The sequence below is a fragment of the Porites lutea genome, chromosome 13, assembly GCF_958299795.1.
Source record: "Porites lutea chromosome 13, jaPorLute2.1, whole genome shotgun sequence".
Classification (NCBI taxonomy): domain Eukaryota; kingdom Metazoa; phylum Cnidaria; class Anthozoa; order Scleractinia; family Poritidae; genus Porites; species Porites lutea.
This window is the reverse complement of record NC_133213.1, coordinates 21,052,859-21,080,148: the sequence shown is the minus strand read 5'-3', so window position 1 is coordinate 21,080,148 and position 27,290 is coordinate 21,052,859. Positions and strand designations below refer to the sequence as shown.

The 27,290-nt window shown below is 39.2% G+C and overlaps 3 protein-coding genes across 3 annotated transcripts in view; 2 read left to right on the top strand and 1 right to left on the bottom strand.

Annotated features, from left to right (window-relative positions):
• The window catches only part of LOC140923708 (dynein axonemal heavy chain 6-like), a 69,779-nt gene extending 64,359 nt beyond the window's left edge, over positions 1-5,420 (top strand). The window contains exons 89-95 of the mRNA XM_073373784.1: positions 970-1,056; positions 1,482-1,574; positions 1,720-1,812; positions 2,618-2,678; positions 3,195-3,469; positions 4,016-4,127; positions 4,866-5,420. Of these exons, the coding sequence (XP_073229885.1) occupies positions 970-1,056; positions 1,482-1,574; positions 1,720-1,812; positions 2,618-2,678; positions 3,195-3,469; positions 4,016-4,127; positions 4,866-4,969 (825 nt within the window). The 3' untranslated portion in view covers positions 4,970-5,420. The remainder of the gene's footprint in view (positions 1-969; positions 1,057-1,481; positions 1,575-1,719; positions 1,813-2,617; positions 2,679-3,194; positions 3,470-4,015; positions 4,128-4,865) is intronic.
• A 12,199-nt stretch (positions 5,421-17,619) lies between these two features.
• LOC140923238 (ribitol 5-phosphate transferase FKRP-like) lies at positions 17,620-19,316 on the top strand. The gene has a single exon (XM_073373324.1). The coding sequence runs from the start codon at positions 17,627-17,629 to the stop codon at positions 18,323-18,325; it is 699 nt and encodes a 232-aa protein (XP_073229425.1). The 5' UTR covers positions 17,620-17,626; the 3' UTR covers positions 18,326-19,316.
• A 2,722-nt stretch (positions 19,317-22,038) lies between these two features.
• On the bottom strand, positions 22,039-26,507 carry LOC140923105 (A-type voltage-gated potassium channel KCND2-like). The gene is made up of 3 exons (XM_073373173.1): positions 25,990-26,507; positions 23,775-24,663; positions 22,039-22,427 (listed from the first exon to the last, which is right to left on the bottom strand). Exons 1-3 carry the CDS (start codon positions 26,171-26,173, stop codon positions 22,223-22,225), a joined length of 1,278 nt encoding a protein of 425 aa, XP_073229274.1. The 5' UTR covers positions 26,174-26,507; the 3' UTR covers positions 22,039-22,222.
• Between the last annotated feature and the right edge of the window lie 783 nt (positions 26,508-27,290).

Sequence of the window (27,290 nt, the reverse complement as noted above, 5' to 3'; positions counted from 1 at the left end):
TTTGCGCCCGAGTTTATGTGCGAAAGCTGAAACGAGAGCAAAAAAAAATAAAAGAAAGGGGTGGGTAGTGGGGAGAAAGAAATATCACGGGGCGTATACTAAACTTGCCACAAGACCACTGCGTGAGCGCTTAAGGCTCGAGGGACGCTCGCGAATCGATCTAAAACCAGCAATGAAGTCGCGACTGACCAACTAACCAGCAGAAAGCGTAAACGGGCTTTGAGAAAGTCTAGGTGTCTACCACGATTTGCCTCCTTTTCCTCCTACCTCCCACTTTTTTTTTGCTCTTCCTCCAAGTTTTCGCGCAATAACTTCGAGCGGAACCGCTTGGTACACAGGTTACGGTTTTTTCAACAATAGCAAATTTTCTGATTCTCAGAAGGTCCTTTGTCGTTCGCTGAAATTCCGCTTAAGAACGAGTGACCTCCGACGTTCGTCTGAGAAGCAGGCTACAGACAACATTAGCGTCTCTGTTTTAACAGATTTCGTATGGTACTCATGACGTAACAGGTGGCAACTCTATGAGTTATCAAGTTGCTGCATGTCAGGAAAAAGGCAGACAAAACGGGTTTCTCCGTCTCCAAATAAAGTTTATTCGGAGACGTAGAAAATAGATTTTCTGATGCGGAATGACGAAAGAATTTTCACTGGATTGATTTTATGAAGTCTTGAAAACCTTTTTGGCTCAATGTTGTTCGCCTTGTTTCCTTTAATATGAGGGTCGAGTCATCATTTCACTGGGCTGATGTAGCGACAGGACTGGAACGTCAGTTGACGACGGGAAAGCGTGCGGAAAGGACTAAACACGACTTCCGGTGCTCAATTTCAGGCTCTGCCATTGGTCAAGCCAGTTGTTTGATTTCGCGCGTCGTCATCAACTTACGTTAACGTTCTGTTGCTAAATCAGCCTGTTTACATTGCGCAGCAGTTCTGTGTTGGCCATGTTTCTTATTTTCATTGTGTTCTCAGACTGATGCTAAAGGGCGTGTGAACTCGCTGACTACTGTACTGGGACAAGAGGTTGATCGATTTAACTCCCTCTTGAAAGTCATCAAGGTAAGATAATGGCAGGAACAGAGCAATGTAACATAGAAAAACAAAGAAAAACCAAGGAGGTCATCCACTTCAGACGCCAGCGTCCAACCCTAAATAGAGATCGGAGTTATCAACCTCCCGCCATTTTTAATCAATTGTTGTCACGTGGCAAATTCACGGAACAATTCAAGAGATTTTTATTCCACAAAAATGAACCTGCGAGGCTATCCGTTTTTGCCCAAACTTTCGCGATAACCGGCAAAAATGGGCCATTTCCGAGTTTCCGAGACTTTTATTTGCGTAAAAATAAACAAACGTTTTGTTATCAATGGCTTACCACTTATTGCCTCACTTTGATACAGAGCCTTAGGACAACTAGGAAATAAGCGATTGTCTATATTAGTTTTGTTACTTGTGGTAAATAACCGCTGTATCTACTTTTTCAGACGTCGTTACAACAGCTTCAGAAAGCTATCAAGGGTCTGGTCGTGATGTCACTGGAACTGGATAAAGTTTACACCAACTTTCTTAACAATCAGGTTGGTCTGTTTCCCTGAAAGCTTTTCTGGTCAAAAATCTCCTTGACGACGGTACATTTTCTATCTTATTTTATCGATCGCGGACTTAGGGTTATTTTACGGTGGTTTTCTCCATATCAAGGAGACATTTTTTCTCTTTTCGCAGGTTCCAACAATGTGGGCAAATGCGGCGTATCCATCATTGAAGCCGCTGGGATCCTGGGTTAAGGATTTGCTGCTCAGATGCCTGTTTATAGATGTAAGTCAAATATTATGGAGCTTTAGCATCGGCGACGGCGACGGCAGCGAAAACGTCATTTTTAAAATGAATTCGCGTTTTTTTAAACTTTGTCGCGTTTATTCCAATCGGCTGAAAATGTCTAATATGGGCGAATTTCCCTGGAGTTGATTTCTTGGAGACTGCACTCGAGTTTAGAAAGAGAAAGAACATTTCGTCGTCGCTTGTTTGCGTCCTCCATAAAACATGTATAATTAGGGATTTTCACGTCGTAGTCGTGCAGTGACGGCAAAGAAATGTACAAAAAAGCACGTGCAGAGTTTTTGCAAACTACGAAGTCACCTCCCAACTGCAAAGAATTCCTACGGACCATGAAGCACTTAGTAACGATCCAGTGTAAAAACGGTTCTTTTTGAATAATTTTACTCTGGTTTGAAGCCATTTTGGGGTTCAAAGTTTATTACCAAACAAAGGAAGGAGTTACAGAGTAAAAGGGACCAAGCTTGTATAGCAGTCCCCCTCCACCTACCTTGTTTTGTGATGGGTTTAAGAGCTTTCAAAATCCGTGATTGCAATTCCCTTTAATCTCGAATTTAGCTTAATTTCGTGGAATTTTTCGTGGTCAATATTTTGCCTTTTTCGTTTATTGGGGGCTCTCAGATCTGATTTTTCCTTGTTGCAGTAGATGGGCTTGGGGCGTTAATTCTGTTTCCTAAAGAAAGTAACTCTTAAATTAGTGTAACAGTTCATTCATGACCAAACACCAGTCCTTTCATTCTGAAAAAGGTGGGTTGAGATGATAGTTTTAACTCATTCTTACCCACAGCAATGGATTCAATACGGTGCGCCGAAGTCATTTTGGATTTCTGGTTTCTTCTATCCTCAAGGTAACTAATATTTAGCATTGTATGAAACTGATATCTCAACCGATGCGTGCTATTCACCTTTCCAAAAAGCTAACGGACGCTACTTTTCTGTGGTGCTGTTAATTATGCTGTACATGGTAGCTGCGATTTTGCAAAAGGTGGTTCTAACTTTTAAGTCCGTGGATGTAACCCTAAAGAGTGACCGTTCAAATGAAATCTACTGTGCAGTACTTTCCTGTGGTACTGTTTATTATGCTGTACATGGTGGTTCTAACTTTTGAATCTGTGGATAAAATCCTAAAGTGTGACCATTCAATTGAAAGCTACTGAGCTGTTTATTCCTGTGGTACTGTTTATTACGCTGTACAAGGTAGTTTTAAATTTTCAGTGTATGGTTCCGGGTATTTCCATCGAAATAAGCTACTGAACAGATCAAGAACTGTAACATGCCATATAATTTGATTCGCTTTGACTATGTATTTTTCATATGGATTCATATGTAATCCCCCTAATCGTTGAATTGTTTGTTATTGCTAGGTTTCCTGACCGGTACCCTCCAAAACCACGCCCGCAAGTACAATCTACCCATTGACCAGTTGTCTTTCCACTTCAACGTGTTACCTATGTACCGTAACCAAGAGGAAGTGAGCGAAGCTCGATCTAAACTCGACCCAGACCAAATCCTGCCGATGGACGAGGAGTTAGAGTCGCCAGATGATGGTGTCCTTGTACACGGTCTGTTTATAGATGCCGCTCGCTGGGATGATGAAAAAATGATGCTGGGAGATGCGCTTGATGGAGAGATGAATCCAGTAAGACCCGATACTTTTCAGCGATTTTTTAAAATCCGTTTTTATCGCCAGAAATACCTATAAGCGAGTCAGAATCAGAGAATAGGCCATTTTCGCGATGATGACATTTGACTACAACTACCAGAACTCATTTCGTTTCTCTTTTCTTATTTAAATCGTCAATCCTGTGTAAAAATCGATTGATTGCACAAGAAAAAAAAAACAAACTGAATGATCCTTGTAGTTGTACTAAAATGACGTCACTAAATCACTAGTCACTAGTGCACTGGTCCTTACAGTTCGTGTGCTTCGCTTAACCCGCTGCAAAAGCTACTGGTGAATATTTTTCCTGTCAGTAGAACAACCAGATTGCTTGAGACAGGTCAATGAATTGAAGGCGGTAATGAAGTGCTATGTATCTTGTTTTCAAAACGCTGTTACTCCGACAAACTTAAAGGCGAGAGAATATATATATTACATAAACCGCCAAAACACGACAATTAGTGATAGTAGTAGAGATAACATACTCGTGTAACATTCTGAGTGATGTCTTTATTTTTATTTAAGTCCTGTCCCATTTTGCACATGGAGCCCCGGATGAACTACACCCCAGACCCCTCGCTGTACACGAGCCCGCTGTATAAAACGTCCGCCCGCGCTGGTGTGCTGTCCACAACAGGTAAAGACGTCTTTGATCATCGTCTGACTTAACATTTTAACTTGTCACTTTATTATTATCATCAACATCATCATCGTTATCGTCATTGTCATCATCTTCATCATCAACATCATTATAATCGCTATTATAATTGTTATTATAATTGTAAGTTTATTATCATCAGCATCGTCGTCGTCACGTCGCCATCGCCACAGTCATTATCACCATCACCATTATCGTTGTCATTATCATACCCATTTCTCAGAAGACTTTCATGATGGAATAGAGAGGCAATCGCCGTTAGAATTATTAGGCTACAAACACGTGATAATCTTTTTTATTATTATTATTGTTTTTTGTTTTTTTTCAATGGAGCCGAAGACCTGTTACTGTTATTAAGCATAATAAAACTTGATACTGATAAACCTTGCAAAGCAACATGTTGCCGAGTAGTATAAGCACGTAAACATTTGCGATATCCGACATGACATCCATGACATTGGCGGCCGGTTGCCAAGCGCGGGAAAAAGGGACAGAGCATGCATGTACTGCAAAGCGCCATAACTCGCACATCTGGTACTCAGTGCAGGATAAAAAAAAGCGCGGAAAGTATGTTGTGGTAACACAGGCTGGAAACCCTATTGGCGTCAAGACTGCATTTCACTTCTCCATTCATTGTCAATGATAACAAAAAATTAACTCTAAGCTACGTGCGCCTTTATGGTGATAAGGAAAAGCTCTTCTTTTTTTTCCTTGCAGGGCACTCAACTAACTTTGTTGTCGCTGTGTATCTACCGACTGACCTGTCGTCTGATTTCTGGATTGAGAAGGGAACTGCTCTGTTATGTCAACTAAACGAATAGAAACACATATCAATTCCTGAACATTATATCCTTGTAAAAAAAATAATAACATACATTTTCCGTGTTTGCAGTTTAATATGTTAACTGCCATACTAAAAAGTCTTCAATTTGTGCTACAAACTAACGTATTCATTTAAAACACGTTTGTCTCTAAGTTTCGTGTTTAATGAGGTGTCAACCATTTGCTTATTACTCAAGCACTTAGTTTATGTAAAGCGTGGTTCTCTCTGTAGTTAAACCATTCATTGAACATTTGTTTAGCAGCATTTTTTTCCGTTAAGCCTGCTGTTATTTGTTCAATCTTAAAGTGAAAGAGGGTCGTATATGCAATAAGCGTGACGAAGGCAGTTCTAATCTCTTCTATCGTTATGTAAACTGCACGAAGTGTAAATAATACTCCACGTTTTCCATTTGTGCTTTCGCTTTTAGTTCCGCGTTACCAAGAGAGAAAAAGTTGTGTATATTTAACGAATGCGATGTTTTTTTATATATAAAAAAACTAAAACCACAGCGTGTGATTCCTACTCTCCAAGTGTTGCACCTAAACATTGTGGGGAGCTCTATGTGCCTTTATGACCCTGGAAGCTATACCAATTGGGACCTTGGTCCCTGGTGGGTTGAAAAATGCTGGGCAGGTTTGTGGTAAAGACCAGACAAATTGCAACGCTTGGCTCTCCAGGTTGGGGATTGAGCGATGAGTTAATGACTCATCCCCGCAAAAAAAATATACTATTACTGAAACCAGAGACACTTTTCAAGATAGCAGTTTGGCAGAGAAGTGTGAAGGCTTTACGGGTAACGGAGCGCGAATAGGTGAGGTAGTGTGATTGCTAGTGATTGGTTTGGTTAGCACTTTTGATCGCAAAAAATCTAAGAAAGTGCAAGTAAAAATTTAGTACGAGTTATTGGAGTTGCAAGGAATCCACTTAATATTCCCGTTACCAATGTATTTAATGAGTTAATGAATCATTTAGGTGTCACCCCAGATGTCTTTAAGATTACTCGGACTGACAGACACTGAAACCCATTTTTAAAATTAATGCCTACTGCTGTATCAGCGAAACTACCATATTCAAGCACCATTATAGCTTGAGAAAAAGATTATTACCTTGAACAAGCCATGGTTGAACTCACAAACAATTCTATTAAAAACGCTTGGTATCAATTTTAGAGTACCCCATGGCTTTATCCTAGGCCCATTGTTTTATTCTGCAGGACATGCTTTAGTGCTTAAGAGGGAATGTCCACTATCTTTGAGCCAGTCGTGGCACATGATGAAAAATCAAAATTTTTCATATTCTTCCCAGAGATAGCCTATGGTAAGCCTAGAAACGTTGTGTGATTTTTTTTCTTGAAATATATTTTTAAACCCGCTAAAAAATCAAAAATCAGTTACTGTCCCAAGTCTCGTCAAAAACAAGCAAAATTCAGTGACTAATAGCTTATCATAAACTTCGTTCTGTTCAATCCGCATCACAATAACACTCCAGTTTGAGCCTGGAAATGTATTTTTGAGGGGTTTACAAGTCTTTTGAGGCCAATTATACTTCTGTTGGTTAATTTTCAAGGTCACCACGAGCCGCTCAAAATCACTAAAATTCGCTTCCTAAAAATTCTGAATTATGCACACTTTTTCAATCGGCAAATTCGCTACCCGGTAAAACACCAAAACACCTAAAATTCTGACGTTTCGAAAGAGGAAATGTCAGTGTAAAACCTGGTATAAAAATTATTTTCGGGCTTTTCATCAGCGCTGAGTACTAACGCTCTATAAATCGTGATAATCACAACACTAACCTACTAGAAACGAAAACAATCGGCACGTGCCTGTGACAAGATAATCAAAAGGAACGAGAAATGTCTTCTTGTATTTGATTTCCTCGGTATTTGGACTTAAACTATGGTAGAAACGTCACGTCTAGCTCACCTTCTGTAACATATTACATTCAAATATTTTAAGTGCTGGCGTTTTCAGAATCCTACACTGCGAAGCGTGGAGTTCGGCAAAGTACATCAACTTCTTATTGACATTCAATCGATGACTCCGAGATAATCCACCACATTCCTATCCCTTGTTCTTAAACAACAATCCATAAAAGTAGTAAAGCCTTCCAGCGTCAGTCCCTTGCTTACTAAAGCGAAATACGCAATGGTCCGCTTGATAAGATTTTGTCTCGCATTGCCAAAAATGGATAAAAGAATAATGAATAGGAAGATTTAATGAGACGTTCAAAGCAAACCGTTTTCATTTTAAAGCCAAAAGGAGCCAAACTTGTCCCGTAAAATATCACGCGGAAATTTTCTAGCAGAGAAAGAGTGCTTTTATGTGTTTTGGGCTCGGGAGGGGGTCGGGTTGGGATTACTCCGCTATATGGGACTATCAGAGGTATGTACGGTCCCAAAGGGTATGGTTTTTGAGCTGTTTGTGTCTGAAAAAGGTGTAAATTTTATACACATTGGACTGAAATAGGGTGTGTTTTTCACTCTGGCTTGGCATTGAGTATTTTGTTCACAAGGAGCAGATTATTTCCGCATTAACAAATTTGTAGCCCTTCTCAAATGTTTACGCAGATGAGGCCTTTTTAACTTGGAAAAAATATTTATATTTTTTCCAAGTTGTAGTGGTGGGACGATTTCACTCCATCACTCCTTCACTCCTTCATTCCATCACTTCCCGTTAGACATTTGGAAACCCGGGGGGAGCTCCCATATGAAAAGGCACGGGCTGCTCGTCGAAAAATTTGAATTTAACTCCTAAGGGATACTAATGTGAACGTTGCTTGAGCTTCAATATACCCCTGGCCCCGGTTGTTCAAACGTTGGATAGCGCTATCCACCGGATAAATCACTATCCAGCGGATAGCGTAATTGATTTCCGTAATACTTATCCGCTGGATAGTGATTTATCCGGTGGATAGCGCTATCCAACGTTTCAACAACCGGGGCCTGAAAGCTACCACTTAAAACGGAATAGGTTGGCGATTACTAGCCAGTGTTTAAGAAAGGATCCCGTGCACACTTGTACACCCGACTCGCGTACTCGAGAGATCATCAGTGGAAATCAAGCCTGAAAATAGAAATTAAGTAATGATCCGGGTAAGGTGGATAGCAATTTCTTTTGTTATGCGGCAACGGTGCTTTCCCCACATAGGAATGTTCTCATTTTTACAAAGAGAATGCATAAACCTACATGAAGGCCGTTTACGCAATAAAATGCACTTACACTCCACTTTGAAAGGGTGTTTTTTTGTGTTTAAGGATTTTGACCAATCACAAGAGTTGAAAACAATAGCCAAGAAAAGTTTACAATTTTACATGTTCCCCACATAGGATTTCTTTGTTATTCAAACTGAGACCAGATTTTGTTATATGGAAGATGGTTGGAAAGTAAGGATGATTATATGTACCGCTTTATGAAGTTTTTTTTAACTTTTGCTGTTTAAGCCAATCAGAAGTAAGTACAGACAATAGAAAAGTTAGCACCTTTTTTGGATTCCAACATGTTTGTTGCCGTTGTTGCTATCGTTCTTATCTGGACCGTTTCTTAAATGAGAGCGTTTCTTTCATTATTATTTCTTCGAGTGCACCCTAAAGGATACTTTGACGGCTAAAATGATGATGTTTTGTCATCAACACCCTAAGTAAGACCAAGATCCTTGATTGGTCCTTGATAGTAGTCTCCCCGGTTTTTGAACGTCAGCCGTCTAAGGCCGTTGTACAGTTACTTGCAGCGTGTCAAGTTAATTATTTTCGAGAGATAGAGGTGGAAGGCATAACATATTTTTCATAGTGAGGAAAATACTATGGTTCTTCATTAGCGATTCGATTCAGGGAAAGTCTTCGTGGTTTTTCCTTCACAAACCTACCCGATATTGTGAGTTCGAAAGCAATCGACTGAGACAAATGATTTAAGGCTCCAGATGATTTTTTTGACACAAGAAACGGAAAGACAAACGCTACCTTTCGGTAAATGGTTTCTTAACAGGAAAAAAAACAAAAATGATGAAAAAAAAAAGAAAGTTGTGCCAAGTAAGTTGAACTTCCATACAAACATGGGTTGAAAGGGCAAACGGACTTCACGTTTACTTGCTAATGCAAACTAGCTGCAGTCCTGTAACGAATGACGTGCGATCAATATGTGTTGGCCGTCGATAGGTGGCCAAAGGGAGAAAAACTTCCGCGTACTTGACTGTAAATATTGATCTCGACCAAAGTGAATGCAGGCCATCACAAGTCCTTAAGTCTACCGTCTACTAGCGACTCCGTTTGACCAATACTTCAAGTCTTGAGAAAAAATAAAAAAAGTTTAACGATAGAACTGATCTCCTTTGATTGTTATATATGCATCTTTTTTTCTTTTTTTATGTTATTATTGTAATTTCTGAATATTAAGTGCAAAATAAATAAAATGTGAAAGTGAATGTGAAATGTGCACTGCCGGAATCGACAAAAGATTACTGATCAGGGACGATTCACAGCTACCTTAAATTTTCCAAAAATTGAGGTGGTCCTGAATCTGCTTTCAGCATTTTTTTTTTTTTTTTTTACACTTCCCAAAAACGTAAAACTTGATGTGCTGATTAGAATTCAACTAAAAAGGTTATAGGAGTCGTTCTTGAGTAACACACCCATCGTTTACGTCACAAAAGTGGCCACCACTTGCTCACCAATGTTTAGGCATTATGGGAGGCGGGTGGCCACATGCCGGATCGAGCGGTCCGGGTATCAGCCCTGGCCAGGGGCATTGTGCTGTGTTCTTGGGCAGAACACTTTACTCTCACAGTGCCTCTCTCCACCCAGGTGTATAAATGGATACCAGCAAACTTCATGCTGGGGGTAACCTACGATGGACTGGCATCCAATCCAGAGGGGAGTAGAAATACCCCCAATCACTTCATGCTGCAGAAACCGGGATGAGCTCCGAGCAGATGAGCCATTAGGTTCCTATTCAGACTTAACTTTACTTTACAACTAAAACGTTATCTTGATCCATCAAAGGAGAAATTCTGAAAAAGGTGCAAAACGTTATGAGCTACATCAGGAGCTCCTGGCTACATAAGTACCTTACGAAAACAAACCACGCTTCTATGGGATTCATTTCGTTAAAGAGATAAAAGACATAAAATATTCTTAACAAGCTGAAAGACTAAATTCACGCCATGAAATGTCTCCGTCTTGTCAACATATTTTTCCAATTAAACCACGTAAAAAGATAAACATTTTTTTGTTCTTTGTACAGTCAATACGTGAAAATCTTATATGTTTTATCACCGTTCGCGCGTGGCGCGTGGCACAAAGCACGTAATCGATAGCTTTACACCGCTAGGTTTACAGTCAAACCAGGTCAAGCGTACCCCCCAAGAATACATTAATGAATTTATTATTCAAAAGTTGAATTAGACTGTTCACAGTCCCCTATTTTTCCGTAAGATCATCGAGATCGAGCGCTTTTCGTTACGGGCTGCCATCTTAGATGAGTGTCAAAACTACTTAGGGGGCGGGGGCGGTTTGGGAGGAAGCGAGAAAAATAGAGGGACTGTAATAACATCACTGCAGCTCGCGTTCAGGAGGCGTGACAGGAATTTCACGCCTTTTACCATTCATTAATTAAGAAACTCCTCTAGTGATGAAAAACGTGGCAGACACATTTAGCATCGATTACGCGTGTTACAAATATCTCCTTTCGAAACAGTGATTTTATAATGTTTCTAGGCTCATTCCTCGAAATTTAATCGGCAAACACACACAAGAAAACATTTTTCTAATCAAAATACCAAAAATCCTTCGTGTGTTTGCGCAAGATGTGCCTTGTGGTATGAAAGCGTACGTTTTATGGAAATATCGACTTGTCAACGACTTGTCAGTATCGGCAACTTAAACTAAACCCGTTGTCAACGCAAATCAACATCTATTGTCTAATGACCAATCAAACGCCTGCGTTGCTGGTACAACGCGCTCCGTGAACGCGAGCTGCAGTGATGTTATTACAGTCCCTCTATTTTTCTCGCCCCCCCGACCCCCCCAACCAGAGCTATAATTCCCCGACGCCCGCCCCCTCGGTACATTTGAAAATCAAGATTGTAATTATTGGGTGTATATAATAATTCAAGATGTAGCCGTGACGGTAAGACGCGGTATATCTAAACGATCTCACGAAAAAATAGGGGACTGTGAACAGTCTAAAGTTGAATCCGTTGCTAGTTGTAGATTTCAGAGTGATCTCTGCATTCTTGCATGTGTAATGAGCCGTGAATTCACACGCGAGGCAGTTATGAAATTTCTACCAGCTCCATTTTCCCTGAAATTGATGTAAATGTCTTCTAAGAAGCTTAATCCATTCAAAGATTTCCAATCTGACCAAATACAGAGAAGTTCTCGTAAAATATTCACTGCTCATTACGCATGCAGAAATGCCGCTTTGAATTAGACACCAGTTACGGGAACGACCAACGGATTCATTTTTCAAATAATCAATTCATTAATAGAATCTTGGGGGGTACGCTTGACTTGGTTTGACTGTAAAAAAAAAATAAGGCTATGTACCGATAGAAGTGCATGAGTAGCTTTAGCATATGGATTATATCACATCAATCTTTTTTTTTCTGTTTGAAATCATTGCATGATAGATTTTTTGCAGAACTCCGGCGCTGAAACATAAGACCACGAAATAACGTATAAAGAATGACTGTATGGAAACGTAAAGAAACAATTTGTAGCACAAATTGTGATATGCATTGAAAACTCACGACTGTGGTGGAAAATGAACTTGTTTAAAACGAATAAGCACCCTTTTTGTTTCCCTTGTTAAAATCATTGGAGGGGAAACTTCTGTGCACGTTGTGCTGCAGATGGGATAAAATTAAGATGATTTTCGCAGAACATTTGAGCACTAATGGCAAAAATTAAGTTACCAAAAAAACCTCATGGCATGGTAATATTTTGAATGCAGTTAAGAAGAACCTATCGAGACTTTTAAGCTCTCAAGCTGATCCCACAAGAGAAAATTAGACGCAAAGTTCCATATTTCAATAAAAACAGACACGTTTCCCGTTAGTTAAAAACACAATAACACACGCTTTAAGCATTCTTACGAGGTTTGACACTATTTTTCTCGAAAATGCTTGAGAATTTACAGTCAAACCAGGTCAAGTGTACCCCCCAAGAATACATTAATGAATTTATTATTCAAAAGTTGAATCGCGGGGATCACTTTGAGAAATGAACTACAATGCTTTGTTTCAAATAGCATTCTCAAAGTTACCGCGCTATTTTTAGTAAATATTTTTTTTTTTTAGTAAATATTGCTCGAACCTTGAGCGGAATCCGTCTTAAACGTTCTTGCGGCTGTATAGGCACTAGTCCATTGTTTGACTTCTTTGCATTGCCTGTGATTGAATTGTGCGATATCTTTTCGTTAGACAGCCCCGCTAAACAAGAAATTCTTTTCGTTAGACAGCCATTCAATTTGAGCAGTTTTCGTGCGATTTCTGGCGCTGCGATAGTTTACGGGTCACGTTCGGATTCTTTAAAATTTTCCGTATCGTTTTCCGCGTGAAGGGTCGCAGAGGTGTTCTCATAGCTCTCAAATAAAAATTGTTTGCTTTGAACGTCTGTCGATTGGCAACACTTGACAAAATCCTATCAATTGACCATTACGTGACAGAGAAGGAAGTCGACATCGGACACCATATTTACATTTCCGCTGCAGCATGGGGGAGGAGAACAGAGCATAAGCTTTCCTCTTTACGAGCAAGGGACTGACGCTAGAAGGTTTCACCACTTTCATGGATTGCTGTTCTAGAACAAGGGATAGAAATGTGCTGGATTTTCTTGGAGTCATTAGTTGAATGTCAATGCGAAGATGATGTACTTTGCCGAACTCAAGGCGTCGCAATGGTAATCGTCCGTGTAGGATTCTGAATACACCAGTACTTAACGTTTGAGTGTTACCTCTCAGAGGAGGTGAGCCAAACATGACTTTTCTGCCATAGTCTAAGTCCAAATACCGAGGAAATCAAATACAAGAAGACATTTTCAGGTTCCTTTCTATTATTTAGTCCGGAACGGCTTCCCTATTGTTTTCGTTTATAGCAGGTTAGTGTTGTGATTATCACGATTTTGAGAGCGTTAGTACTCAGCGCTGATGAAAAGCCCGAAAATGATTTTTATACCAGGTTTTACACTGACGTTTCCTCTTTCGAGACGTCAGAATTCTAGGTGTTTCGGTGTTTTACCGGGTAGGGAATTTGCCGGTTGAAAAAGTGTGCATAATTAAGAATTTTGAGGAAGCGAATTTTAGTGATTTTAAGCGGCTCGTCATGACCTTGAAAATAAACCCACAGAAGTATAATTGGCCTCAAAAGACTTGTAAACCCGTCAAAAGTACATTTCCAGGCTCAAAATGGAGTTTTATTGTGATGCGGATTGAACAAAGCGAAGTTTATGTTACGGTATTTGTCACTGAATTTTGCGTGTTTTTGACCGGACGAGGGAAGGTAACGAATATGTGATTTTTTGGCCGGTTTAAAACTATTTGAAGAAAACAAAACGCACCATGTTTCTAGGCTTACCATAGGCTATCTCTGGGTGAAATATGAAAAATTTTGATTTTTCATCATGTGCCACATATTTTCGATATGGCTCGGTCCTAGTGGACATTCACTCTTAAACAGGCTAATATTACTAGACTTCTATTCTTTTAACATTCCACAGAAACTCGAAAAAACTAATAAATGGATAATTCACTTCGTTTTATTACGATCAATCAACACCTTGAATTCAAAGTTAAAATCATATCCAAAACAATCCTAATAACTGGTTTCACTTCTTACACTACTAGGCCATTTGCATGATGGCGTCATTTTACTACTATCACCAGGATCCTTCAGGGTTTTGCTTTCTTGTGAAAATTAGGGCTTTTGTTATCTAAACCTCACCGGGGCTACCAAACTTACATGTGAAACAGTTACACCAATCGGAGTGATCTTGGCAAACAGAAATTTATTAATTTATTTATTCTCGCCACGTGTCCTGCTAACGGAGATGGAGATGGAGGTGACACAGTCAAGTCAAATTTCCTGGTTATGATATTTTACGCAGCTTTTGGAAACACATTAACGGCCCTACGCAGACAAGCTAAAGATTTTCTGACCCTTCGTCTAAACAGTAAGTATATACCTCGTTCATTGCTGGCGACCGGGGTACCCCGTATCGAGATGATCCCCAAATCGACACCGAAATGATACCGACCCCGAAATGATACCCATTTCTCTTCACATCGTCTCCGAAATGATCGCCAATTAATTTTAGGAATGGAATGATATCCTAGAACTCTGGATCGAGCAAAATGCACATACAAGTACCCCGGGTTATAGAGAAGAAGATTGCATGGATGTAAATTCTTAAAAACTAAAACTGGATGCCTTGGATAATAAATTTTAAAAATGGTGTTTTAACACCTTTTAAAATGATATTGAAGAAGGCGATTAGATGACAAAAGAGCTAAAAAATCAAAAAAAACTGTAGTGAAATGTTAAATGCGATTCAAGAACATAAACGCTGCAACAGACTTGTAATAATTTCGTGGCGGAATACCATTCCCGCATTCCAAGATCAAGGCTGTAAGGTGTTTTCGATTGGTTATTGTATAATATAACCATAAGCAGCAAAAGCTCTCTGGAAGAAATGTGGAATTATTTAATTAGTTCCATCGTCAAGGACAGCACTAAGGGTATTTATCTTGCTGCTCTTTTAAGTTTTGTGTTTATCAGTATTTCGTTGAAATGTAATTTTTTCGTTTTTGTTTTTGCAGATGTTCTGCTTTGTTTTTACTATGTATTTCAAAGCTATTCTGGCGTGTTAATGAGGATATATTCTTTAAAGTTTGAAGGTGCCAAAGTGACGCTTAACTTTTCCCACCTAATTAAGTTGTAATTTTTCTTTTGGCAAAGTTGTGCGTAGTAACGTTGATTTTAGTCTTTTGTCACTAAATGCTCGAGGGATTCGTACTTTGGAAAAGCGGAAAGCAATTTTTAGCTGGTTTTTAAATTCTGGCGCCGATATTTGTTTTCTGCACTGAAGAATCCTACAGTACTCAAGAAGTCGAAAATATCTTGAGAAAACAGTGGAAAGGAAACATGTTCTTTTCGCACGGTAGCGGATAACTTTGACTTTCAACTACGATCTATCAAGGTTGATTCTCAAGGTCGCTATGTTTTCCTAGAGGTTTCCATTCAGGACTCACCATACTTTCCTTTAAATATTTATGCTCCAAACAAATGTAGTGAACAATGCACCTTTTTAAAGAAATATCAGAAATTTTGAAAGCTGCTAGAACAGAACAGGATTACCCAATTATCGTCGGAGGTGTTTTTAACGTCATACTTGACCCCGACTTAGATAGACGGGGCGGAAAAAACAAAAAGAAAGACTCCGCAAAATTAGTTGAAGACATGCACCTTGATTTCGAGCTGCTCGATATCTGGCGTATTAGGAACCCCACCGCATCACGATTTACTTGGAGCTACTTGGCGTCAAAAAACTTCGGTTGTACAGAGACGTCTAGATTATTGGCTTATAAGCGAGAGTTTGCAAGATGAGATAATTTCAGCGGAGATTAAAGCATCAATAAAAACAGACCATTCGGCAATAACTCTTTCAATTAACGGTTTAGATGAAACTGAGAGAGGACCGAACTTCTGGAAATTCAATTTGAACTTAGTAAATGACTCGGACTACTGTGAACTTTTAACCACTGAATATGTGAATTGGCCATGGTTAGAGGAATCTTAAGTGGTTCAGGGTAAGCGTGTTTTATGGGATTTAATTAAATACAAAATGAGACAGCGAACAATCACGTACAGTAAAGGTAAAGCCCGTGAAAGAAGAACAAAACTACAAAAGGTGGAAGATACGCTGAAGGAATGTACAGAAAAATGTGATATTGATCCAAATAGTGGAAATCTCGAGGAACTGGAGTTTCTTCAAACAGAATATGATCAAGGTACGATTACATTACACAAGGGGCAATCATTCGCTAGGGGCAACCTGGTATGAAATGGGTGAGGAAAACTTTAATTGCGAAAGACAGAAACCACGCTTATGATGTTTCCTACAATTAACCGTGCGTCTAACTTCAATATTTTTGATTGATCCCAACACCAAAGATGTCGGTGCAAAAATCTTTAGTCAAAGACTAAACTGACCAGCAAAGGTTTGCTAGTAGAATCTACAGTTTGTTCAGCTGTTCTGACAGCTTGTAAACACAGCCGTTTCTCCCTTAATTAACATAAGATATTTGACATATAGTGGAAATTTTGATTTCCGAACCGACCTAAAAGCAAACTTATTTATATATTATGTATCACTGAATACAGTTAAAATGCCCAACACCGAAATAAATAGAAGACACTGAATAAGTATTAATGATTACGAAGTGAAGCGCATACAAGAAAACAGACTGAGCAGCTGCACACGTGATTAAGTTAAGTAAGTTAGTGCTTCAACTAGTTAAGTTTTTCTGTATGTTATTTATTTATTTAATTTTTCATTCATTCATACACTCTGACTAATATCTAACGATGATTGAGGTGGTGCGCGTAGTTAATCACGTTCTGGCTTTTTGGCAATGATGTAATTTTCCCCGAATCAAGGCCCTTGATTTTCGTGTATTCATACACGCGTGCTAAAAAAGCAAATACCCTGAAGAATACTCGACCGTCGATAAAGTAGGACGTGAAAATATTATACCGGAGGAAATCCTGTTCCGTGGTGTACTGAGGCATTACGCTTCTCAGAATATTGACGCAATTACTCTAAATAGATTTGGTGTTGCAGATTCACTTTGTTGTATGTATTCAATTGATGGTTTTTCGAAGTTTTGAAGATGTGAAGTCGCGTTGCACTTTATAAATACTTGAGATATCAATGATTTTTAAAACCTTCAACTACTAGAAGCAACTTCAACTACTCGTCTGACTTTACGTATCATATGTTATGGATGTGTTTATAAGGTTAGCTTTGTACTTCACTATCACGCACTCTACTTACAGCACTTCACCGGCCAATGGAAACTACTAGTTTACAAAATGAACTAGGCTATTTATTTTCGAAGTTCTCTAGTTTGGTAAATGTGTATTTGTTTTTCATACTGACGTCTTCATTGATGTTTCCTTGACGTTGTACATACACAACGTCTCGATCTTTGCCTCGTTGTATTGCCTTTGATTGTGGAAGATTGCTTGAAATCACAGCATTACTGCCTAGACATCAATGGAAATTTTCACTTTAGATTTATAAACTGTAACGATTGAACTAAGTTTAGTCTGACTATTCTATGTACCTTTTCAGGCAGTCAGAAGTTAACTGTGTAACCTATGCCTATACACTGGTTCCTTAAGAATTTATCTCCTCTTCATTTCTTATCCAATTTCCAAGAAATCTCGATTTAACACTTTAAGAGTGTCTTGTCTTTCATAAACTGCTGTCACTGCTCGCCACGATTAGCGTGTGCCATTTGCGGACCGTGACAATCATGTAAGGTTAATTAATTAAAGTTAGGTTAATATGTTAATATTTGTAATCCGCTCAGACGTGCTAATATAACAAGGTCGTTGTAAACTTATTGTTGTTGTTATAACATTTTAGATGTTATCAAAAATGGCTTCACTCCGTTGTTGCAAGTCACACAAGCTAAGCAAGAAGACTGTCACCATGGTAACCCTGTTGGTTGCTGTTGTGATCTACATTGGTGCTAGTTTGGTGGATGTGGACGGATATACAGGAAACAAGTTCTGGGCGTCCGTTACTCCTTGTTTCAGGTCCAAACAACATACCGCTCGCTTGATAGAACTCGCCCACAAGACACATTTGGTTTTAGACAGTATGGGAGTTGACCATTGGCTGATGTACGGATCCCTGTGGGGTCCCCTGAGGGGCATACCAGGCCCCCTCCCATGGGATCATGACGTTGATATTGGCATAGACGGAAATGGCAATTTTACAAAGATACCCCTTAAAAATTTCAAAGCGAAATTTGAGGCTGCCGGTTTGGGACTTATAGATAAACTTCAAGAGAGTAGATATTTATCAGTCAAAGGATACGGCGAAAGTGTAGGATTATTTCTTTATTATAATCATCGAGGCACTATGATGCGATCTGGCTATGAGTCGTGGCTATTTTACATTCACTACAGATTCCGCCATAGTTTTCCCGCCAAACTTTTACAGCACCCCCTGCCCAAGGTCAAATTTGGCTCCTTTAACATTTCTGTTCCAAGAGGGGGTATAGAGATAATGAAGCATTTATACCCCACTAATTGGTGGAAGGTGGTCAAGCCAAAGAGCTGTAAAGATTAGTGATAAAATCAGGTTCAATATTGCACTAAAAATTTCTGAGCCAACCTTGGCACTAGTTTCAGTCGAGGCGTCCCCAGGTCTCCCTAATTTACGCGGTCAATTAGTCTTGAGTTACGTGATCCCAGTAAAGTCTCGAACATTTAGTTTTATCCTCATTTTTCTTTTAGCCCCTGAAGGTTTGTTTTCAAACCGAAATAGAGCGGTTTTCATTTGAGTGTCGAAAAGTAATTGGTTTTGCACTTTCTACACGATGCGATTGGCTTAAAAGATTCGCGCCACCTTTTCATCCAATCAGAAGTAAAACCAAAGCCAATTGTGACGCGCTCGCATGCATTTTCCCGCGCTTTGCGTCAGCCACATGTAATTACTTCGAGTTTTGATTGGTTCAATGTATTGTCTGTGTCCTATGTGATTGGCCAGAGTAATTACTTTGGTTTTGGTTTTACGACACTCAAACGAAAACCACTCTATTGCACTAAAAATTTCTGAGCCAACCTTGGCACTAGTTTCAATCGAGGCGTCCCCAGGCCTCCCTAATTTACGCGGTCAATTAGTCTTGAGTTACGTGATCCCAGTAAAGTCTCGAACATTTAGTTTTATCCTCATTTTTCTTTTAGCCCCTGAAGGTTTGTTTTCAAACCGAAATATTGGGCAAGTTTGTATATATATTTTGTTTTATTCTTTTGTTTACTTCTCCATCGCCTTGCCGTAAGAATCAGTTTGCCTTTTTATGATTTTCTAAAATTTTCATCACCGAAATGTAAAACCGTGAGGACCTGGGAATATCCGCTCTAGAAGGGTACTAGGCATGCGCTGTCATAGAAGTGCAAAATTGCTGTAATAGTCGAATATATTGTATGATAAATACTAAACAAAATCTGAATTTGTATATCTTATTTTCTGTGACGTAGTGCTCAAATGCGCTTTACAATCTGGAAGTTGATATTGTTACATATTATGCTTACTGTCTGTCACCTACTGTCCGGTCCCTAAAGTGGGGGGGGGGGGGGAGGGTGGGAGGGCTGCGATATAAGCAGCGTTCCGTGAAGTGGCGCGTAATTCGCCACATTCTATCATTCAAAACGAGAGGAAAACTGGAACCGGAATTTCTCTCGCAAGTGTTTGTGGGATCGTTACTAGGGACGCACCGGTCCCTAGTAACAGTCCCAGAGGTCTTTGCGACAGATAACTCAGCCCAGTTTCCTCGTCGTTTATAAACTGGCGAACAGTTCAGTGGTGGACAGCAGACTTTATCAAGTGGCAATGTATGTCTTGAATTCTAAAAGATTACGTATGCTAGCGGAGGAGAAGGAGTCGCGTTCGTGCTCAGAAGTCAATCTTGTGTCTAGAGTCCGCGTTACCCTTGTCCAGCGGAACGGGCAAAGGGTAACGGGGACTTTGATTGATTTGCCTAGTTCCTAGTCCTCATTTTGCACGAGGCCTATGCCTTTCAGGTCACGTGGTCTGAGTGAGATTTTTGAGCGAGTTGTTTTCATCAAAATGCATTGACCGAGAAGGCCTGGGAAAACGCAGTACAAGGACAAGGCGGACAAGGCAAACTTTGGAAGAAGTTCACGCATCAGAGGACCGACGCTAATTACGCCGAATATAAGAAACAAAGAAACAAATGCACGTCAATTAGGCGCAAAGCGATTAAAGATCATTTTAAAAACAAGTCAGAGACCGACAATCCACGTGCATTTTGGGAGGCTTATCGTCCTTTTATGCATTCGAGGTCCAGTAAACAAGCCAATGACATCACACTAATTGAAAACGATGTGGTTATTACGGATAAGAAAGAACTAGCTGAATTGTTCAACAACTATTTTGTTCACATCGTTGATGATGTACAGGACATTAAAGAAAATAACTTTGGAAATGAATTCAGTGCACACCCCAGCATTCGAGCAATTGCAGAGGAAAACAGAAGAAAGAACGCCACACATAATTTTAATTTTAAATACACCAATAAGACCCAGGTTGAAAAACTACTATCAAACATCAACGCACGCAAGGCCTGCGGCCACGACACCATAACTCCGCGGCTTCTTAAGGAATCCGCTTCTGCGATATCTGGTCCACTAGCAGAGTTAATGAATGAATCGATCAAACAATGCAAATATCCTTCTCGATGGAAAATGGGGCAGGTTACACCTCTTTTCAAGAAAAATGATGAATTGAGTAAAGAGAATTATCGACCCGTTACTGTTTTACCGGCCCTAAATAATGTTTTTGAGAAACTTCTTGCTTCTCAACTAGACCAGTTCTATTCTGAAATATTGTCTGACTACATCTCAGCTTATAGGAGACACTATAGCTGTGAAACCTCGCTAATGAGGTTAACAGAAGATTGGAAGCGTAGTCTGGATAATAAACAAATTGTTGCAGTGATATCAATGGATTTATCTAAGGCTTTCGACACGATACCGCATGGACTCTTGCTGGCCAAGCTGAAGGCCTATGGTGTTAACAGTAGAAGTTGTATGCTTCTTAAAGATTACTTACAAGGTAGGATGCAGCGGGTGAAAGTAGGTGATACAAGTTCTGATTGGCAAGAAGTCATGCGAGGGTTACCTCAAGGCAGTGTTCTTGGTCCAATGTTTTTTAATATTTTCATAAATGATTTATTCCTACAAATCAAAACTGTACAATTAAATATGTATGCAGATGATGGTCAACTCTACACCGCCGATACGGATCCGGTATCTTTGGAAAGGCGTATCTCGCGTGAGGTTAGCTCAGCAAATGCCTGGTACGAGATCAATGGAATGATAGCAAATCCCAGCAAACACCAAGGGATGATACTAGGAAAAACTGACCATCAGTTTAATTTCTCAGTAAATGACTCAGTGGAACTTTTCGGCGTTACAATTGATAAAGATCTTACGTTTAAGCAACATGTGTCCTCTATATGTAAAAAGGTAAACAATCAGTTTAGCGTTATGTCAAGGTTTGGCAAACTGATGTCTACTGAAACCATGCTCCGTCTTTATAAGGCATTTATACTTCCTCACTTTTATTATTGTTCTATGGTGTGGCATTTCTCTAGTAAACAAGATTCTGATAAACTGGACCTTTTAAACAAACGTATTCTTCGATTTATTTTCAAGGATTTTAACTCTGAGTACAATAATTTACTTAAAAAGGCAGGAACTGCAAACCTTAAGGACAAGCGTTTACAAAACATGATTCTCACTATTTTTAAATGTCTTCATTTTTCTGATTGTCCAAGATATTTAAAAGATATGTTTCGTTTACGCTCTAGCACCTATTTTTTAAGAGGACATAATATGCTTTGTTTGCCCAAACCATCGACCACTTCTTATGGTATCAATTCCTTTAGTTACTTGGCAGCAACATCTTGGAATTCTCTCCCTGACCATTACCGCACTATTTCTGATTTTACTTCTTTTCGACGACTGATATCTACTGGGAACAATAATTTACTTAAAAGGGCAGGAACTGCAAACCTTTCTACATCATGATAATTTGCAAGTTAGTTGTCTAGGTAGTTAGTTATCTTTTTAGCTATATAGAATTAACTTTTTATTATAATTATTTATTAATGTAGTTGGCTCGAAGATATTAGCACTTGAGTGCTACACTGTAAATTCGAGGGTAAATAAAGTTTATTGATTGATTGATTGATTGAAGGCAAGAGATTGCTCTGAACATTATCATCTTGTGAATACAGGGTTCGGTTCAATTTAATTAAATTCCCCTTCCAATCAACTACAAGTGAATCACCTTAATTGACATATCAGATGAAAGTACCTCAAGAGGAAGCCACTTCTCTCGTCCCTAATTTAAGCATTATTTATATGCATTTGTTGTTTCACATAATTCCAGAGTTTTAACGTTTTACCATTTTCCGATTGAAGTTCTTTCTTTGCTAAGTTATTTCGAAGTAGAAACATGGCTGGAGTGTTTTGAGTGGCCAGTTTTCTCTTTATCTTCTTTATCCGGTCTACCTTCTTCTTTCTTTCGGTTGAAGTTCTTTTCCAGAACCGGTGCTGGTAACGCAACGACCATGATACCGCTCAGCGAACAGACGATTCCAGTCAGTCGACCGATCAAGCTGAAGGGCGTCATATCACCATACCTAAAAAAAACACCGACATTGATCATAGTTATTAATGGTTATGAAACCCCTAAGACTTCTTTGTTTATGTTTTTGCTGGCTTTTTTAGACTTGACCGTGCACGATGTTCCATAGCATTCCTATCATTTTTATCTTACTGACCAGTAGAAACAATTCATTAATTTATTCAGCCACACTTTGTGAAAAAAAAACAAAGGATTGTGCACGGTCAGGGGACTTCCAACATAAACTACAGCACCGCTGTTTTCAACTTTTTTTTTTTTTTTTTTTTTTTTTTTTTACCGTCGTTTTCAAACTTGATGTTGGTGGCTTTCATAACCAGTCTCCTCTATAGACTTGCTTCAAGTCGACCTCACGAGTTTCTTAGCGCGCGTAGCGAGCTTTTTTAATCGGACGAAGGACTTTTTGGAAATTCTATCTCCTCTACTAACTATACGTTGATCAACAAATAGGCAATTTGCGCTATGACATCTTTTTTTACTGCTACGACCAGAATTCATTTCGTTTTTCTTTCATATTTAAATTTGGTCATACCAATGAGGTTTTAACAATAAAAGCCCTAATTTGCACAAGAAAGCAAAACACTGAAGGATTCTGGTAGCAGTAGCAGTAGCAGTAGCAGTAGCAGTAGCAGTAGCAGTAGCAGTAGCAGTAGCAGTAGCAGTAGCAGTAGCAGTAGCAGTAGCAGTAGCAGTAGCAGTAGCAGTAGCAGTAGCAGTAGTAGTAGTAGTAGTAGTAGTAGTAGTAGTAGTAGTAGTAGTAGTAGTAGTAGTAGTAGTAGTAGTAGTAGTAGTAGTAGTAGTAGTAGTAGTAGGGCCTGTTTACGTGGAGGTGGGGGACCTCAGGTAGGTGAGGTAACCCGCTTTGGTGGGTAACCCGCCTTTCCACTTAATCTCTCATTTTAATTTGATCACGTTTACATGATAGGTGGGGTGACCCGCGGCATGTTACCTAACCTATCTGGGGTCCCCCACCTCCATGTAAACAGGCCCTTAGGTAGCAAAATGACGCCATCATGCGAATGTCGTATTCACATAAGATTTCAGAACCTTGCTTACCATAGATTTCAATAGGAGCAAGGATTAACACAGCCGTTTAGTGTGCGGCCCTCTGGGCGAATGGATCCGAAATCGATTCCCTGATGTGACCTCCAATCCTTGTTTGGACTTCTTATTTTAAGCAACTCCGTTTTTTACATAGCTAATAGAGTGGAATGGTTATGAAGCGCGTCTGACCCCCACTTCGTTGTATGTTTTTGTGGACTTTCAATAGCACTCCGTTCTCCGTTTTGGAGAACAGATGCTTTTATAAAAGGAATTATCGGCCTCACGTAAGGTTGCTACTCACCCTAGGGTTGTCATGGTGACAATGACGTACCAAAACGTTGCTGGGATACTGACGAACTTGGTATCTTCATCCCCCATCTCAGCGTAGTATATAATAGTTGAAAACAATATGACAAGAGTCGTTAGCACCACAAACACGAAGCTTAGTTCGGATAGACTAGCTAGAAGAGAAGATCCGGCCTCCCGAACCTTGGTATTATGCCGCGACATTTTAACGATTCGGAAAATTCTAAAAACGCGAAGTACCACGAAAGGGCCACCAGCGGCGTCTGGAAAAATCAGCGCAACGTAAAACGGGATTATAGCGACGACGTCGATGATGCTTAAAAACTGTTTCATGAATTGGAATCGGTTTGGCGCAGCATATAATCTTGCAAGGTATTCCACAGTAAAAACTATGACACAAGTTGACTCCACAATGTAGAATTGCTCTGAATATTTGTCTCCACATGTTTGCTGTCCGCATTTTAATGTCTCGACAGTTGAGGCTACCACACTTACTAAAATCAGAACGGCAGAAGTATAGTGCATTAACAATCCCAAGACATTTTGTTCCGGATCTTCGAACAGCTTCCACATCTTTTGCCTGACTGTCCTAGGGACGAAATCTGTGTCCTCGGCTTTCGCGTGGCGCTTTTGATAGTCCAAAAAATCGTCGTGTTTTTCTTGGAAAATCTCATAGCAGCAATCTCCCAAATGATTATTTACAATGCCAAAAAAGTCCAGCTCACCTTTGAAACTGCACGCGCATTCATCTTCCGGGAAGTGCAGAGTTCCCTTACGATAAAATTGAATTATGTAGGTGAAAAGTTCGGGGTCGCGATCAAAGAAATATTCATTCCTTTTATCATCGAAGAAGGAATCGCGTCTTGTGCTTCCCAGCAACGTATCTGAAAGAAAGCAAAAAAGTCAACAGTGTTCGGCTAAAACCAGGATCCAGGGTTGCGGAGTCGACAATCCAGGCAGATCCTAAAGTTCGAGACCCGGATTTCGAGATTACGAACAATTTCAGTTTCAAAAAGCTATTATACTGTAAGGTAAAAAATTATTTTATCTCAACCTCATTTGTTAGCGTTCATCACTGTATTGTTGAGCTGGTTTACTAAGTCATTTTTGGTTCCGTGGCTCGAAAATTTTCGGCCCGAATGCGTCTATCTCGACACACACACAAAAATCAACGACCATCAGAATGTCTTTAAGTTGAAGTTTTTCAAGCTGGAAACTCTGCAATTCTTGAGCTTTTACTCCATAGAAGGAAAGCTATAATAGAAAATTTTATCTGATTCCCCTCGTTATATTTCTCTCTCTTTTCTGTTAATAAAAACAAAATAAAAACTCTGTCCGAAATTTACTATACGGTATACATGGCCTTCAACTTAGCATTTTCGAGAAGTGTTTTTCTTTTCATTCTTGCAACAGGATCCCATAGTCACCATTTGGTTTGTTTTTCTTGTACCTCCGTACGGTGTAATATCATTTCAATAACGAAAAAAAACCCAGCCAATCGGCCATGGAAAATCTCCTTCCAAAAAGAGAGTACGAAGTAATTAACTTTGCTGTAGTGTCAGCCAAACACAGCGGTGGTCCCTAAATGATTTATTGTTGTTAATATTTATAAATTTTCTATTGTCAAAATACCCTTTTTTAACATAAATATCAAAATAAACGAACTGTTCTGTCGTTATTCGTCAGAACATTATTTCGAATAACCCTCGGTGTTTCAAACGGTTACCTCCCATATTTACGTATGCATGCGTAGGGACTAAAAGTAACCCATGGCATGGTTTCATATAAAGCATTTATTTACATTTTATTTTTAAAGTACTTGTCCGGCAAACCTTAGATCCTGAGCCATGTAATTTTTTTTTCTGTTTTAATCTTGGATTTAGTCGACTTTTGCAGTAAATTTTAAGCTCCTACAAAGGCTAAGCTCTTCTTATTTTATCCCGTTTACAGTCGGGCGCTTACGATAATAAATAAAAAATGGTATATGTTATAATTACTGCAATATTAAGAAGATTTTGCAGAGATAAACTTCTTAGCAGTCAACTTTAACCTTGCTGATAAAATTAAACTTCAAGTACTAAAGTATAGAACTAAGTTATAAAAAAAATTAGAGAAAAGAAAATGTGGTTCTTGACGAAGACCGTCCAACATTATGGACAAAAATGGCTGGTTCGATTTCACAAATACGGTATGGATATTTTAAAGATTACCTGGGTATTTCTCGAAGATGTCGTTTTCCACTTGAAATCTTCGACCGCTCACATTTATCGTGACGAAACCATCTCTGCATTTGCTTTTAAAAGTCACTCGTTGTCTTTGTCGACGTCTGTGGTTCTCATTCCGCGAGCAAAAGACCGTTGGCTTCGCTTCTTCTTTAACCATGCTCACGGCCATTGGATGCTGAAACTTAAAACACAACAGTCCCTGCTAGTATATTCTCAATAGTACTTGCCAGTTGTCCCAGGAAATATTTGACCTCGGTAAAACTGATTTGAAGAAACAATACGAAACCAAACGCTTTCAACCAAATGACAAAACCGTTCGAAAATTGCCTTTGTCTTTCAGATGTTGCTGGCTGCTTGAGGTCTATGCCGAGTTTAATTTCCAGAGGATTTGCGGTCTGTGAAAAATACATTAGGTAGCAACCCATGAAGCTCATTAGAAATTCAAAATTGCGCCATGAGATTAACAGTAAGACCACCTGCGTTATGTGCCTTCCGTTTTTTCACTAGCTGTTATATTGTTAAACCAGTTAACCCACATTTTATTGGTCCGTTCGATTATTTAAAACTATAATATTTGCTGTGTCAGTGTAGTTAATTTTCCTTCGAATAAATTAGAAACTAAATAAGCCAATTGATACATGTGAAGAGTTCGAATTAAAAACATTTAAAGTTGCCCCTTTTTAATATATGCGACTAACTTTCCGCTGTCATAAGTAGATGTATTTAACACATAAACCATTTTAGTATTACCATCTGTATCTTTCCAAAAAAACGGACCAAAAAAGGAAAGGTTTTTCCTTATTCCTCTCAGAGATTTCTCTTTTTCTTTTTTAAAAAAGGTAACATACTTCAAATTCTTCGATGACGCATAAAAAGATCTTACACGCTCTTTCCACTAATCGTACCAAGTTTATTGCCTGATTTCTCATGTAACTAATCGTTTTTGCTGACAAAAAAAAAAAGGAAAAAGAAATTAGAGAAACCACAAGCCGACCGGCGCGCACAGGGCGCAGTGAATACCGAAAATTTTCGAAAGTTATCTGCTGCAACGTTTATATTCTCTAAAGCTTTCTTCGAACTAATTATTCGAAGGTGACTATTAATAGCATGGAAGCTTCGGGATTTTTCGATTTAAAATCGGCTCTTATGATATAAATTAGAGGATAAAATCGTGTTAAAACTTTTCAAGAGAATACACAAGAACGCAAAATAATAACTAAGATCACGCCAACTTCAAACGTATCAGCAGTAAACTATGATTAAAAATAGATTACCGAGCAAATATC

Bases quoted from the DNA above. Each gene is read 5' to 3' on its own strand.
- LOC140923105 (XM_073373173.1), bottom strand. From the start codon at position 26,173: ATGGCCGTGAGCATGGTTAAAGAAGAAGCGAAGCCAACGGTCTTTTGC. The intron at 24,664-25,989 runs GTAATCTTTAAA...GCTTTCTTTCAG, and splicing joins CATCTTCGAGAAATACCCAG to ATACGTTGCTGGGAAGCACA. The intron at 22,428-23,774 runs GTGAGTAGCAAC...TGTTTTTTTTAG, and splicing joins GTCACCATGACAACCCTAGG to GTATGGTGATATGACGCCCT.
- LOC140923238 (XM_073373324.1), top strand. From the start codon at position 17,627: ATGGCTTCACTCCGTTGTTGCAAGTCACACAAGCTAAGCAAGAAGACT.